Source organism: Phalacrocorax aristotelis, chromosome 4, assembly GCF_949628215.1.
Source record: "Phalacrocorax aristotelis chromosome 4, bGulAri2.1, whole genome shotgun sequence".
NCBI lineage: Eukaryota > Metazoa > Chordata > Aves > Suliformes > Phalacrocoracidae > Phalacrocorax > Phalacrocorax aristotelis.
The window spans coordinates 76,485,249-76,502,133 of NC_134279.1; the positions used below are offsets into that span (position 1 = coordinate 76,485,249).

At 43.8% G+C, this 16,885-nt stretch overlaps 1 protein-coding gene across 2 annotated transcripts in view; it reads right to left on the minus strand.

The window, feature by feature from the left end:
- Window positions 1–6,123: 6,123 nt before the first annotated feature.
- The window catches only part of UVSSA (UV stimulated scaffold protein A), a 58,163-nt gene continuing 47,401 nt past the window's right edge, over window positions 6,124–16,885 (minus strand). For both annotated transcript variants that reach the window (XM_075092087.1, XM_075092086.1), the window contains exons 12-13: window positions 10,548–10,731; window positions 6,124–6,483 (exon numbers count right to left, since the gene is read on the minus strand). In XM_075092087.1, coding sequence (XP_074948188.1) covers window positions 6,390–6,483; window positions 10,548–10,731 — 278 coding nt within the window. In that variant the 3' untranslated portion in view covers window positions 6,124–6,389. The remainder of the gene's footprint in view (window positions 6,484–10,547; window positions 10,732–16,885) is intronic.

The following is a 16,885-nucleotide window of genomic DNA, read 5'->3' on the forward strand; positions in this document are numbered from 1 at the left end:
GGTACTACGTTGAGGCTCTGTACTACCCGGAGCTAGTTGACAGCAAAGGCTCAACAAGGTCATGAATTAATTTCTTTCACCCCTTGATCAGCTTTGCAGGAGAGGAAGAGGAGGGAAAGCATCAACTCGGTAACATGAGCAGTGCATAGCTCTCTCCCCTTCTTTTCCTTCAGGGGTGGCATCAGACTCCTGCAGCTGGAAGGGCAATAGCTTTGTCCCACAGGTCACAGTTTGCCCAGCTGCCAGGCAAAGCCAGCTCTCATCCGCATGTATTTTCCAGGGGACGTGCTAAATTTTGGGATCTCCAGCATCTCTCCCAGCTGAAGGGGTCACCAGTGCTGCTGGATGGGGAGGGTCCAGACAGATCTTGATCTAGGCTGCTGCTCTGAGGCCTTAGCCTCTGCCGGGGCTTCCCCCCCTGCCCTGCTTAATTCCTTCAACTTCTGTAGAGGATTTTGTAATAGAAAGGACCATCACCCCATCCATTTAAGAGGGATGCTCCTAGGCTCTGAACGTACCAACAGGCTCTAATTTCTTTCACTAGCCTTTCACCATCTCTGTATCCTCATCCCGCACCCTGCCAGGTGTTCAAGGTCTGCACTGATAAGGCACAGCTGCAACACCTTGGGTCAGACTACCATGAAACCAGCTAAGCTATGAGAGACCCAGCTGGGGCTTCCACCCTGAACCCTTCAGCTGCTTGTGGGGGAGCTGTGTGTAGGTGGGCTTCCTTGCCTGAGCTGCAGTGTAGGTGCTGTGCTTGGCTTTGTGCCTTACCGACCCTTGCCCTGATCCTTCCTTGCTGACGTGGCTCCAGACCTGCCTTTTATCTTGGTGGACTTTCAGGTAATTGCAGGCTGGTGGCTGGCTCTCCTGTTATCACCAAACTTGGTTTTCTTGTTTGGGTGCTGTGGGATGGTGTCCCTTGTTGGGAAGGCCACTGTCCCTTCCTGCCTTCACCTTCTGCTCCTGACTTGCCTCTCCCTGACACATAGAGCCTCTACCCTGTTTTTTCTCTCTCACCTTGCTATGGACTTGACTTTACTCTGCACTCCCAGCACTGTGGGGTTTTCCTCGGGCACAGCTTGGGGCAGAACTCTCTTTCATGTCTCCAGATACAAATTCAAGTGTTATTTGCACCCAGGAGCAGGATGTTGGTAATTGTTTTGGTTTTATTTAACTGTAGCTGTCCCAGTGCATCCCAAAGCAGATATATGGAGAAAATTGCTCTCCAGCAGTTATCAGAGTAACACCCTTCTCTCAGGCTTTGGTGTCTGAGAGGTCCTAGGGGCTGATCTCCTAGCTGGTGACAGTTGATATGAGTGAGCTCTTTCCTGAATCCATGAAATTCAGTGGTGTTTTTAATGGTAGGTGTCTAGAGAACAAGGATCCGGATCCAGCCCTCCCTTGGCCCCGTCTGGGGACTGTAATCTGGAAGGCTCTTTACCTTCTCTCTGGTCTCCTACATGAAGCATTTTTAGCTCCACTGTGATTCAGTTTCAGACCCCACAGGAGAAGGGGTGATGTGAACTGTTTCCTCCCAGCTCCCTTAGGTCACCTGTGGCTTGAGCTGTCTCCTGAGAGGATGTGGGACTGTCACCCCTTAGGCTGAGAAGGGACCTGGAACCCCACTGTGCCTGAATGTGTGCTCCAGCGTTATAGCTACTATGTGTGCTATGAATGCCGAGAGACAATTTAAAACCAGTGATTTTTGTTAAAGTTACATGTTTGGTGGGTGTTAGACAAAGTGTGAAAATACAGGCTGGATCAAGCCTTCTCAAGTCCTCATACAATTCTTTCCCTGGGTCTCATCAGGCTTAAGCAGGAACTCTGGTCTAGGTGGGAAGGCCAGCGCAGCTCCCGGCACGTACAGACCCCCAGGGGCCCAGGAAACTGAAGCACTTCTTGGCATGCAGTTTTGGACTCCAGCACCTAGACCCTTCTTGGGCAGGTTTGCAGAAGGTCCCTTTCTGTGCCTATTTTCTGCTATCCATGGTCAGACTATACTGTAAAGGCATTAAGTTTTCCTATATGGCATTATCACTTCGAAAGGCATGGCTTTAAATGACCAGTTTTCATCACTCAAGTACTGCTTTAACATCCAGATGTCCTTACCTTTTCTGGTGCATAACCTACGGGTGCATTCACATCACCTCCACAATTAAAGCCATTAATGTGTTTAATAGCACCGGTTGAGCTACAGACAGGGCTGCACGAACAGCCAGGTATCTGCACGAGTGTGAGAGACCACCAGGTGGCTATCTATCTCTGCTGAGTTATTTTGGTACATGCTGAATTGAGGTTTTTGCCAGCTGGGCTCCTGAGATTCAATTCTTCTTGCTTCTGGCTAGCAGCTCGTCATTAGGAACATTGTTATCGTCCATTTCCACAGCCACTTTAAGTGGACCAGGTTGGTTTTGTGTTGTGTGGGCTTTTTCTTTGGGTTTTTGTTTGTTTGGGGTGATTTGTTTTGTTTTTTTCCACAAAAGTAAGTTGTGGGTTTTTTTCAATAATGTCCACTTTGAGCTCACTGATGCTCTCCCCAACCTGAACACTGTTTTACACAGCATGATGCATGGCCCATGCAGAACTGCTTACAAATCCTGTGTCTTCGTGTTGCTTCCAAAAAAAAAAATCCAAACCGCCAAACCCCAAATAAATCTTTTAAATGTCACTTCTAAGAGATTTTAGGGGTTTCTAAACTGAAATTGTCACAGCCAGACCCAGATTGCTAAAGCCAAGCCTTAAGTAAGTTTTTAGAGAAAACAGAATCGCAAGGTGTCATGCAAAAGGGGAGTAGGGACCCATCATCCTGCGTCGGTAACTTCAGAGGGGGTGTGCTGAAGGGTTGTTTTTATTCAGAAACCCTGCTCACAAACTCCATGCTGAGCTCATTTATGCCACTAAGTGCTTTGTATTAGAGGGCCAGAGCCTTCGTTCCAACCTCAAACAGCACTAAATTCATACACGCTACAGTCCTCTCCTTCCAGGCTTTTACTTCCCAGCTGTAACTGTGTGCTCAGGTAAGAATAACTATGGGGAAGTCTTTGCTTCCAGTTCGTGTCTTACCACTGAACCAGCACTAGTTGTAAAAGGATGGCTCAGATGCATCCACAGAGATCACGTCAGCTCAGAGTTACCGTGTCCCTTTAGAGACAGGGAATATTCAACCCGTATTACACCCACTCACCCTAACGACATTCTAAGGGCTACCACATCCGCGGAGCTTAGGTACCTGGAAATCGCATGCAGTGTCCCCAGTCAGCAGAGCTATATTATAGTACAATTGCAAAGGCGTTTGAGGGAGTTATAAAGACAAAAACACACAGCAGAGATTATGTGAATGATACTTGTATGTTTTTATTTATTTTTTTCCCAGAAGCCCTGAGGACAGGAGTAGAAAAGTTCCAGTAGCAACGTTCAGACAGTTTAGCAACAAAGATGTCTGAAGAGCTGGTGAGCTCACAGACCTCGTATGTTTAAGTTGCTGTAAGTACAGTGATGCACAGAGGCGTGATGTATCTAAAACATAGATTAATTTATTTTGAACTTAAAAGGATTTCTGTTTAACGAAGGTGTGCTGGATCTTTGGAGGCAGATGCCTTTTTAAAAAATTTTTCTCCAGTAGAGGTACAGATGGAAACCCAGGCAATGGAAAAAGCTTCCCAAGTCCTCTGAATTATGTCTGACCAGGTCTAATGAGAACGCTTAAGTGGCCAAACTCAAGACCTGTTGTGTGTATTTGCTGTGTTGCCCTTGTAGAGAAATTATTTGATTAAATGAGGCAATTTTCTCAGACACTGGATGAGGGGAAGAGGTGTGCTGGTAAGAGCCCAGGCTAGTATAAAGGCAGTGCTACAGATGATGTGTGTTTAACACATTCTCCCATGAAGATCCCATGGTCTTTCTTGCTTCAAGGCAAAAAGAGGAGAAAAAAAAAATCATATCCAACTGGGTATATTCCTCACCTGATAAGAAAAGTTCTTGCAACAAAACCAGGGCATGGAGGAAATACAAGAGCTTAAAAAAGGTCACCACTAACCTGACCCAAAGCCCATGTTCCCGTGTCCGAGCTACCAGCCCCAAGCCATTTGCTGGGAAACCTTAATTCTGCAAATTCTCTTTCTGCATGGAAGAGGCACTCCAGAAAAACACATTTTTGCATGCATGTGTCTGTTCAATAAAGGGGGAAAGCATACAGATCACACGATAGGATCAGGTTTAACTGGTTGATCAGGCACTTGGGTCCAGAGAGGAAGCTTCAGCTGATAGTTCTAGAACTGAGTAGCCCAAAATGGGAACTCTACAGGGTGAAGTACACCTACTCTTTGCTGGAAACTTGCTAGTGCTGACACCTCATGCCCACAGCAAAGAAGGGTTAAGCACCACTGCACAGTAGAAATTCCTCCCTCCTTTTACAGGGAGGAGAGAAAACGTGTCTTATAAATTAACACCCTCAGTCTGTGCAAGCTCGAGTCCCTGCAGTAGTGGTACCATGACCACTGTGGCTCTTCCAAGTATTAATCTCCAAGACCAAACACTTTCATTTAGGCTGTTCGGGGATCTCAGCATCCAATGATTTATATGTGCGGGGTTTTGCTGCTGCTGTTTTTGTTTGTTTTCTTTTTTTGTGTGTGTCTCTATCTTTGCTGAGAAATGAAATCAGTGTAGCAGTTGATGCAGCTGACCTGGTGATGAACTTCGTTTGTCCTTGTCTACATTTTGACCGGAAGCCTTCACTGCCAAGTTAGCTGGACTGAGAGGTAGAATTGACTTCCCCCTCCAGTGCAGTAAATACTTTTGGACATTTTTGCTTTCAGTTGGCTACTTATTCTTTTATTTCTGGTAGTTTAGAAGTACATCTTCCAAATACCTCTGTTGAAGAGGAAAATGTCTTCCAAACTGCAGAGCTCTGCAAGATAAACTATCAAGATTCAACATTAATTGCTTTCTAAGCCGTACTCATGCAAGTCAAAAGGTACTTGGCAGAGCTGTAAATTAGCTTTTGTCTGAGGTGGTCAGAAGCTACACTGAGGAGTTTACATTTTCTCTTTTTAAATTTTTAAAAATAATTCTTAAAGAGGCTCTTGATGCATGAGGGAACACCTCCAACAGGTGACTAAGCCAGTGCTGTAGAGAATCCATTCTAATTTGTATTCTGCATTTTATGGAAGGCTTCTGCAGTTCACTTTGATTTTTCACTCTGTCTTCCTCGATACTCCAGATTTCTTTCACTCCTAAAGCTGCGTAAAACCCTGCAAGAGCACAACTGGTCAATGTTTGTTTCACTCTGCTTAAGAACATGACTGTAGCCAGCAAAGCAGGCTTGGGAGATCTGGTTAGGTGCCCAGCCAATAGCAGCAAACCAGACTGGATCCAGCTGCTTGCTCTCAGTAGATGTGTTAGCTGTCGCGGGAGTCAGAAAAGTCCAGCTGTTGCAGCTATATCTGGATAGATCTGTATCCATATCTGGATCCTTAGAGGCACACTCAGGCTTGAGCCCAATAAAATTTTAACTGATTCAAACCAAGCCCAGGGCCCACTAGTACAGTACGCCACTGCAATGGTTTTTAAAAACCCCATACTTTCACTTTGTACTGTGTTTAAAAAAAGACGACCTTTCTTTGGTATCAGTTAAACTGCAGCCCCTAATGAGTGTCTCTACAACCTTTCACAACGTGCTGTCCAGATGTAGTTCTGAAAGATACTGGGAGACATCTGCAGCAGACAAGAAGCTGACCAGGCTGACCTTCATCGTTTCAGCTTCTCCACTGGTGCCGCAGCTAATGAGTTTGAATTAACTCCTGGAGCTGCTGAAATCCAGCTCCACTCCAACCAGTAACAGAAGACATCAATTGATTTGGATTTTTTTTTTTCTTTAGTATGTGCACAAGAGGTCTTTAGAGGTACTGCAGGAGCCAGTGTGCTGCTTGCTGCGGTACACTTCCTATAATGGTTAGGCTGAGCAACTACTCTGTGCATCACCATCTCTGGTAGATACCTAATTGCTTCTATGGCATCTCTTTCCTGAAGGCATGAAAGTGGACGCAAATGATGACATGCATATTGGCAAACAAGGTAGAAGTTACATGAGTCCATTAAGAAAAACACCCCAAACCCCTGAACGCTTTACTCTGTATTTACAAGTCATAAAACATGCTCTATTTCATGCACACTTCAAATAATTATCAACTGGTTAAATGCGTTTCATTCTATATCACATTTGTCAAAATTAATGTGCATTATCAAATAAGTTAAGTTGAAAAAATTTTAAAATTACTGCAGTAAAAATGCACCCAGCACAGTATTTTAGTGTAAATATGAAGGTCTGTGATAAAGGTTTTGTGTAGTTGCACTCTTGTTAATCACCTTTGCCCTTTTTATTCAATTTAATTCAGTGCATAGTTAAACTGGTTGGCAAACTTCTCGTGCTTTCTTTGGTCCACTTGGTTCATTGCTTTCACCACTCGTTTCATAGCACCTCTGAGAGAGAAACAAACAAAAAAATAAATAAAACCATCTATGTTACTTCTACACAATCTCAGAGAATGTTTATGAATGTTGGGAGGGGAATGAACTATGATTAATCACTACCAGGCTTCTGAACACTGCACTGATGAGGCTGAACAAATTTGTCTTGTTAACTAAATTAGCTGCAGCAATACAAATAGTTTAATTCAGCAATGATTTTATTAACAGGAGTAAACAAATTAAAGTCTTTCAGTTTAATGGCTGTGCATTCCACCCTTCTAGCATGATTTCTGATAGTCACACATACAGAGTTTGATTTTTAAGAAGCACCTAACTGCTCTTGGGGGGGGGGGGGGGGGGATGGGTGGGAGGAATAACTAAGAGCATCTAACAGGATCTAAAAAAACCTCACACTCAAACCCTTAAAAAAATCCAACCTGCAGAATCTAGAATGTTTTGTAAGGGAGGGGCTTGCTGTTCACTTCACGTAACTATAACTCATTTAGCAACTTCCCTTTCACAAGTTCTTATAAACCCATTTCATCAGCTGTGGGCAAAGTAAAACTCTTATTCGCATTAGCAGTATCCCCTTTCCTGAGCAGTAGCTATTTAATTCATAAGCACAACGCTAATTTAGGAAGACACCAGAGATTGTCATGTATCTCTGCAGAGAGATAAATTACTGCTGCAGAACAGCTAAGTGTTTAGAGTTTAGCATAGTGAGGACAGTATGTCCAATATCTTATTCTTACCTAAAGTGGAATGGGATCTCTGCTACCTCATGATGGGCAAGCATTTGTGCCCTCTGCAGTGCCTGCTCTGCTCAAAGAAGGCTCCGGAGTGTTCTTCAGACTCAAAAAGGAAATAAAGGAATGAACTTTCGAGCTCTTAAGCTTTCTGGTGCTCCTAAATCTGATGACAGTTTGCCCCCATATTGCTGCTCTTTATTTGCTGCCGTTGTTTCTTCTCAGTAAAGATGGTGCCCAGAGACTTCCCTTCTTTTGGGAGGGACTCCTTTGCTTTTGAACAGGATGATTGAATACACCTGCATTGTTCTTCCCTCCACAAACTTCTGAGTGAAGATCACTCAGCTGAGAGTTTGAGGGTGAAGAAAAAGATGCCTAGACAGCCTGAACAGGAGCTTCTCATAAAAGGCATAGCGAGGGCAGGCCTATATATCCTTTAACTGGTATGGCAGTGGAACGGGTTCACAATTCCAGAGGGGTAAGAAAGCAGAAGAAAGGCAGTAGCAGACATCAAGAGAATGTTCTGTTGAGTACATCTGCCCCCACAGAAACTTACAGCAGCTGTCGTGCACAGCTGAGCACATCTTGCCTAGGGAAATTTGGTTCTTCACGGGATTCTAGAGTTCCCATTTTTATTGGTTATTTTAGGTGCCTCTAGTGCAAAAGCTTAGAAATCTGCGGCTGGTATTTGCAGGTGTGTTTCAGATGTCACCCTGACTCTGTTTATGAAGAAGGAAGTTATCTCCTAACACCTCTCTGTAAAGACCTGGGCGCTCTGCCAATGTGGAAGGTATACCAGCTAAGGGCTTGGTTTGAGGGACTATGTCCCTTTCAAGAACGTGGCACTGACTGATGGCTCCTTTGATTTCTACATCTGAAATGCAGTCAGTAAGTTCCTTCACACAAAGTGGATGGTTCAAGTCTAGTGCTGTTAGACTCTACGTTGTCACAGTCTGGCTTTATCACTTCTGAGGACGCTGCGGGCTGTGCAATAAAATAAAGACAAGACATCCACCTGGTAGCGTGCACCAGCCTTTTTCAGGATCAGGCCCTACACACTACTCCAGCTCTGCTCCTGTGGTTATCTCTGAGAGGCAAGCTGACTTCTGCCATAGCTAACTGCTCTCTCTAATGGCTTCGTTTTAAAAGCCATTTTGAAACATCTGAAAACAGAGGATACTTCTTAATAACACTTCTAAATGGTGGGATTAAAGATTTTCTCAGCAGCAACTGTAATGAAAACCAACATTCTGAAAAAACACCTTGGAAGAGGTATACTTTTAACAAAATTCTGCCAATAAAGTTACCAGAGTAAGGAAAATGTGGTCATGGTTTTGTACTTCAAATATTGCCTAATTGGTAGGAGAAAAGTGAGCCTTTAGCAGCGCAGAGTGGCCTTGACACTTTCATGTCATGTAGGTTTTACATTAGCACCACTGGATTGTGCGATACTGTAAATGAAATGAGATCCCACTTTGATGATCTGTGTGCAATTTCACTTAACTTTATTGGCAGACTAGAGCCTGGGTTTATCACCTATACATTTCAAGTAATTTGGGGTTGTTATAAGGAGCCAAGGTTATCATCTTGTTTAGTGCTGCAAAGCATGAAACCTATTAAAACATGACAGGTTTGATTCCCTATGCCTGGCACTAACACACACACACAAAATCATTAGCACAAACCATACTAAACCAAAACCAGCTTCTAAAATCTATTTCGTTAAAGCTGACAAATTTTGATCATGAGAACTGTATGCCTCTGACTTCCAACTAAGATCAGGTAACATGAAAATTTCACAGAAAATGTGCTATTTCTGTACCTAAAAGCAATGCGGATTTGGCTCTGTTATTAGAACCATTACATCAGAAAAGCGAAAACAGAGTTTAAACAAATATTGTGCCTTGGATACTGTTCAACTCATCCAGTGTGTTTAGGGTATAACCCAGCACTGATGATTTTATATGAATAATCTGGCTTTTTTGATTTGACAGCTTTAAACTTTTCACTTTCCTTTGACTAATTCATTTTTGACATGTGAAACTCTTTAAATAGCTGCAGCTGCTTCCCATGTGATAAAGGTCAGAGCATGCTTAGGCAAATTTATGTTGCAGCCACATCTAACCAAGACTAGATACCAGAAACGGCATAACAGAGTGGATACATGAAGCTTCTGTACGTTCTAAAACCCATTCAGCTTGGTGGGTTGGTAGGCTCCCACTTCCATCCGAGCTAGCCTGCCTGCTTTGAAGTTAACTCACATAGCTCTACGTAAGCCATGGACACACCTTTGAAATGTCTAAATGCTGATGCCATCCGAACAGTTTCCTCTCCAGCTAAACATAGGCCACAAGCTACTGTTTGCACATGTGCCGGAGGAAAGGGAGACGTATAGAAACAGCACTATCGCAGGGGGAATACTGTGTCCACGTGTCGCAGGGAATAATAACCTCCAAACACTTACACTGAAAGAGAGACCTGCAGCAGGTTCCAGTCCTTGATATTTAAAAAAGGCAGCAGGGGTTAAATGAACAAGGACCATAACACAAAGATCCAAATATTTTTCTTAACCAGTTGAATGCATTCTCAGTAAACGAGGAGAAAAGTGCACTGGCAGCTTGTCACTGAGCAATACACAGGAAGGGATCACTGTGTGTACATACTGGACTGGAGGGCACTGCATCAGGCCCAGTTAGCCATTTAGTATATCCAACAGTGAGAGAAAACACATGGGAAGCCCAGCCAAAAGTGGTAGTCAAAAGTTTGGGAAGGTCTCTGAGCGTACACCAGAGGCTTGAGGGCAACTGCCAAGACACTGCTGCCTGCCAAAAGCCAAGGGTTTTTGACAGATCCCTTTATTAATTGAAGTTCTGCTCAGGGGAACCCATCTTAGGTTTTCAAAAGGAAAAACTTCACTTTCACTCCATCTGTACTACTATCATGTGTCTAATGCTGTAAGTTCTGTCACGCTGAACACATCATCTTCTTTCCAGAGCCAGTGTTATGTGCGCACACAAAGTAGCATCCATCTGATTAAGAAATGGTCATCCAGAGAAGCTACTAGAGCAATTAAAGGAATAAAAAACAAAAGGATGAAAAAAAGTCTTTCATAGGCAAATTTTGTAAATTAGCTGAAAATCATTCTCAAAGAAATAACCTGGGTTATCAGTACCTGCTACTCTTTACCCTCCAGAGATATGGAAGGCATTCCTGCTCTGCAGTGAGTGAAGAAAGGTGTTTAGTAAGAGCATGTTAATGTTGAAACAGAAAGAACTGTTGAAACAAAAAGAAACAGAATTTAACAGGCTTCAGAGAAAATAAGCATCTTACTTATTGAAGACTTTCTTCTCAAGCCGGGAACGAGAGGTATTAGCCTGCTGCTTCAGATCTGTCAGATTTGGATATTTTTTCTTCTTCCCTTTCTTTTTCCCTCCTTTTCCATTACTTTTAGAGGAACCAAGATCCAATCCCGTAGCGGCTTCAACTTCTCTCATGAATTCTGGATCTCGCCACTCTGTTTAAAAGAAAAAGCATGCACTTTGGAACTCCGAACCCAGGCAGAATTTGCGGTTTCCTAAGGTAGAGGTTCTTGTCACCGCTAGGCGAGGGCAGAGTCGCTGTGCTATAAGTTGCATACACAAAGGAAGGGGAGGATAAAGCAGTTAGTCAAAATGACAGATCTTGATGAAAAAGCCCTGCCAGTCTGGGATTAGTAACTATTATTAGCTGCTGTAGATAAAACTGTGCTGTAGGAAGACTTAAGTCAAGTTTTTGCAGTAGCAAAATTCCAGAGAAACTATTCCATGTAGGAGAGGTGACAAACACAGTGATTGTTATTTAGAAATAGAACTGAATGCCAACAATGTAGCCGAGGAACTTATCTCCAGAAATAAATGCTGAATAGGCTTAAAAATAAACCTGAAAAATGGAATATGTCAACTTTTGAGCAGAGTGGGGGTGACAACATTGTAACTTTTCTGCAAAGAATCATATTTGCTTCAAAACATGAACTGCTATCTGACACCGAATAGCATTCTTGAATAAGAAAACATGACCCTGTTGCTATGAGCCCAATTTTGCATTTGAAAATGATACCACTTTTTAAGTGTCCCACACTTCCTCAGCTTAATTTTCTAAATCAAGCTTCCTCTCCTGACAATCACACGGGTTAGTTTATCTGATCAAAAACTTGTTTTACAGTTTTATCAAAACCTTAATGCTTCAGAATCCAACCACACGCTGTAAATGAATTCTGATCACAGATGCCGCCATGGGAAAAAAGCATGAATGATTTTGCCTGCAAACTCTTTGGGGAAGCAGTGGTCTTTCACCTTCAGTGCAGTGTCTTGCATATCAGAACAAGGTAACATAGTACAACGTAGAAAGTGAAACTGTGGCTAGAGGATGGATATCTTCAAGTAGAAATTTAGAAAAATGGCATCACATTATAAAGATTTTGACCATATGGGTTGGAAAGAATGTAGCAAGTACCACTTCAAAGAGTACCCTGGCCCAAACTCAGCATAAACGTCAGAATTCTGTATTTTAACAACCAGTAATTGGCACTCGTGTCATATAGTTTCCCATATGTCAGTCAGCCTTTCTTGCCTGCAGAAATTGTAACACCAAATGTCTACTACCCTTATTTAATGTTGATGTAGATATAGAAAAATAAACAGTGCTAAATGACTCTACAATTTCACTTATATACCACAATGGTCACCGAGTGTGACAAATATTGGCAATAACATTTCAGAAAGGTCAGAGGCAATGTCCCCACTTAAGAACACGGTGTTTAGGAATACCAGAGCGATTTTCCAAGGAAAGTGAAAGCAAGGACTGATTAAAACCCAACACACCAAAAAGCATGAGGAAAATGAAGCTGTGCAAGAACTGAACAGGAGAAGTACAGAGGGAGAAAACAGAACACACATACTTGATAGATCATAAGACCTCACAGACTTTTTTTTCTCTGAAGTGAAGGAATACAGAACAGCACAATTCAGATACAGGAACGATTAATCCAAGATTAAGGAAAACTGTCTAAACAGTTTATCTCCCAGTAATAAGAAGGCGTCACAGTTTAGGAACCCAGTGAATGGAGCAATTGTTTAAACACAACGAAAAAATGCCGGCATCCAGTAGAGATGAAATGAGCATTTGAGTAAAATGAAGGAGCAATTTAAAAGCCTTTGAGAAAAATCAATAGAATGCCAGGGAAGAGCAGCCTTTTTGAGCATTGATGGGCCCCTAAAGCTCTTCATACATTGTTACTGAGTTTAGCAGCAGGGAAAAGAAAATTACACAGTTTGCAAGGGTAGGCGGGAATCAATACTGTAGTTAGTAAAGAGATGCTATTTCACATCTGACTGGCCAGCGGCCTGCCTTCACCAGCCTGTCCTGATACCTGTTTGTTAACAAGTCACTAAGGGCTGAAAAACCAGATACTCTTCAGGGCTGACACAAAAAATAGGCACTTAATTTGCTCCTGTGTGCGAACTATTGGAAAAGGATGAACACTGCAGATTAGCAGGTCAGCGTAATCCCACCTGATTCATTGTTTCAGGACTAAAGAGCCCAAAGCAGCGTTTTGTGGGCATTAGCTAGAGTTTAAAATTTTACACTAAGTTAAAAAATGCTCCATAACAGCAATGACAGTGTTGTCAAAGCATAGTCATTATCAACACAAACTGTTTCTTTTACATAATTGGTTTCCCCTTCGACCACACAAGGATGAAAATAAACCTACCCCCCAACAGGAAAAAGACGTAGGAAGAATTTTGGTGCAATTTAACCATGCAACTGATTCCCAGATTTTAATGTTTGGCATTTTTCAAACTGTCATCATTAGTAAATGATGTTGTCAATTGTAAGACCAAAGCACTTACTGTACAGAGGGGGTCCCCATTTGTACATTTTCCATAGCAACATTGCTCAGACTTGCTTCAAGTCCTTCGTAAAAAAAATAAAGAAAAACACAAAAAAACCCCCAAAAATCCCCAAAGCAAACCAACCAACCCACTGCAAACCACAAGCCCAAAATAAACAAATTAAAGATAATTTATAAAAGTTTATGAAGATATTATTATAAAACAAATTTTAAAATATCAAGGCACAGAAGAAAAGAAAGAAACAAAAAGCAGTGGATAAAAGTATTTAGTGGCATCTGGTATACATATGGCTTTAGAAACCTGTAAGGTTTTGTCCAATAAATGAAGTGCCATAGCTTGTTCAGCATCTCCCCAGCCAGATGGGATGGACCTTTGTATGACACCTCAGCTTAACAACGGCACTCAATAATGCAGTGCAGCAATGTCAACACTGGTTTGGGACTAACATACACATCCTTGTGGGCCAGAGGTGAGAAGCCTCTAACAACACCGTGCTGACACTGTAATAAAAATAAATATTGTGTCTAGCCTCCAGCGATGGCAGTTTCACAGGGGGAGGGGGGGGAATCAATATTTTTCAGTGCAAGTGATTTTTATATCAGTGTATTAGTTTCTAGTTTGAAACTAGTCCCTCAAGAACACCTACTAGTTTAATTTGCTAGCTTCAGATTGCCATAACTAAGTTGGGAACTTTCCTTTTTAGCACAATTTCTACACCCCTGGCTTAGTTTTGGTTTTGCTGTGACAGTCCAGCTGTGCCCATGCTGTCAGCTGGATGCCAGTTTAGAGCACTTCATTCCACCTGGGTAACGGTGGAAACTGCCTGCAAATGTAGCACTTCGACCCATGCAGACACCAGAAGGTGTTCAGTAACTGCTACATTCACGTGCTGGTAATTGCCAAGCACAGTCATTGAAAGATGGCCAAATATGTATTAAAGGCAACTGGGTGGGTCAGTTTTTTATGCCCTGAAGAGGTGTCGTGGAAGGTTTAGTAGCGTCATCAATAGCATAAATGACTGTAAAACTGGTGAAATACCGAGTCAGAGTTTAAGAGAGAACTAACACCTTAAAGGGGGTATACTACAATATATGAAAATGATAAAGCCTATGGTTAAGTTCAGTTAGAATGCAGACTACTCACCTAGAATAAATAGAATCATAGAATTATTAAGGTTGGAAAAGACCTCTAGGATCACCAAGTTCCACCATCAACCCAACACCACCATGCACCCTAAACCATGCCCTGATGTGCCATGTCTACATGTTTTCTGAACACCTCCAGGGATGGTGACTCAACCCCTTCCCTGGGCAGCCTGTTCCAGTGCGTGACCACTCTTGCAGTAAAGACATTTTTCCTCATATCCAAACTAAACCACCCCTGGCGCAGCTTGAGGCCATTTTCTCTTGTCCTACCACTTGTTCCTTGGGAGAAGAGACCAACACCCACCTCACTACAACCTCCTTTCAGGTAGTTGTACAGACCAATAAGGTCTACCCTCTGCTTCCTGTTCTCCAGGCTAAACCACCTCAGCTCCCTCAGCTGCTCCTCAGAAGACCTGCTCTCCAGACCCTTCACCACTGACTTCATTGCCCTTATTTGGACACGCTCCAGCACCTCAATGTCTTTCTTGCAGTGAGGGCCCCAAAACTGAACACAGTATTTGAGCTGCAGCCTCACCAGTGCCGAGCACAGGGGCACCACCCCTGCCCTGCTCCTGCTGCCCACACTATTGCTGATACAAGCCGGGATGCTGTTGGCTGCCTTGGCCACCTGGGCACACCGCTGGCTCATGTTCAGCCGGCTGTCAGCCAGCACCCCCAGGGCCTTCTCTGTTGGGCAGTTTCCCAGCCACTCTGCCCCAAGCCTGTAGCGTTGCATGGGGTTGTTGTGACCCAAGTGCAGGACCCAGCACTTGGTCTTGTTAAACCTCATACAATTGACCTTGGCCCATTGATCCAGCCTGTCCAGATTTCTTGGCAGAACCTTCCTACTTTCAAGCAGATCAACACTCCTGCCCAACTTGGTGTCATCTTCAAACCTACCGAGGGTGCACTTCATCCCCTCATCCAGATCATTGATAAAGATATCAAACAAGACTGGCCCCAGAACAGAGCCCTGGGGAACACCGCTTGTGACCAGCCGCCAACTGGATGTAGCTCCGTTCACCACAACTCTCCACATTTGGCCATCCAGCCAGTTTTTTACCCAGCAAAGAAAACACCCATCCAAGCTATGAGCCGCCAGCTTCTCTAGGAGGATGCGGTGGGTGAGAGTGTCAGAGGCTTTGCTAAAGTCCGGGCAGATAAAATCCCCAGCCTTTACCTCATCCACTACATAGGTCACCTGGTCATAGAAGGAGGTCAGGTTGGTCAGGCAGGACCTGCCTTTCATGAAGCCATGCTGGCTGGGCCTGATCCCCTGGTTCTCCTGCACTTGCCTGATGAGCTCACTCAAGATGTATCGCTCCATAACCTGCCCTGGTACCGAGGTCAGGCTGACAGGCCTGTAGCTCCCCAGATGCTCCTTCCAGCCCTTCTCGTAGATGGGTGTCACATCGGCAAGCCTCCAGTTGTCTGGGACCTCCCCTGTTACCCAGGACTGCTGATAAATGACGGAGAGTGGCTTGGCAAGTTCCTCTGCCAGCTCCCTCAGTACACTCAGGTGGATCCTGTCTGGCCCCATAGACTTGTGAGTGTCCAGATGGCTCAGCAGGTTGTTAATGGCTTCCTCCTGGATTATGGGGGTTTATTCCACCACCCATCCCTGCCTTCCAGCTCAGGGGGCTGAATGCCCCAGGGATAACTCGTCTGGCAGTTAAAGACTGAGGCAAAGAAGGCATTTAGTACCTCAGCCTTTTCCTCATCCCTCTATATCCAATAGAGTATGGAGATTCTCCTTGGCTCTCCTTTTGTTGTTAATGTATTTGTAAAAACATTTTTTGTTATCCCTTACCGCAGTGGCCAGATTGAGTTCTAGCTGGTCTTTTGCCTGTCTAATCTTCTTTCTGCAAGACCTAATGGGGTCTCTATGCTCTTGAGTTGCCTGCCCCTTCTTCCAAAAGCAGTAAACTCTCCTTTTTTATCATGAGGGCCAGCAGAAGCTCCCTGTTCAGCCAGGCCGATCGCCTTCCCCGCCGGTTCATCTTGCAGCACATGGGGACAGCCTGCTCCTGCTCCAGCAAGACTTTCTTCTTGAAGAAAGCCCAGCCTTCCTGGACTCCTTTGCCCTTCAGGACTGCCTCCCAAGGGACTCTCCCAACCAGTGCCCTGAACAGGCATAGCTTAAAACAGAGAAAACTAAGACCTGCTGGAGGAAGGCAGATTAAATAAAAGCTTTGAAAATAAATCCGTCCCCTCCAATTATACACTATGTCTTTGCTGGACAGATCCCTCTCTCCCATCTTGCTTTGCAGTCCATCAACTTCCAGTAGCTTCCTGGATGCAGTCCCTGTGGCACTCTATGAAAATCCACCTTCTGTCCATCACTAATGAGGCTCAGTTGTACTATTGCAAAAAAAATCTCTTATTCCTGCCTGTGTATTCACTCCTTGCTGTCTTTCTCATTGCCTGCATCCCTTACCTAGCAGTCCAGAGCTTAATCCTGGCTAAAAATGCCCAAATAATCTTCGGGAAGGATGATCCTTCCCTCCAGAGCATTCCACACCTGAAAGCAGCAACTGGGATGCGAGGAGAAGGCCATAAGTTTTGTTGCCCATCCCCATTGTTTAGAAACAGAATCCAGAGTATTGCACAGTAAACTATATGCAATTAAACA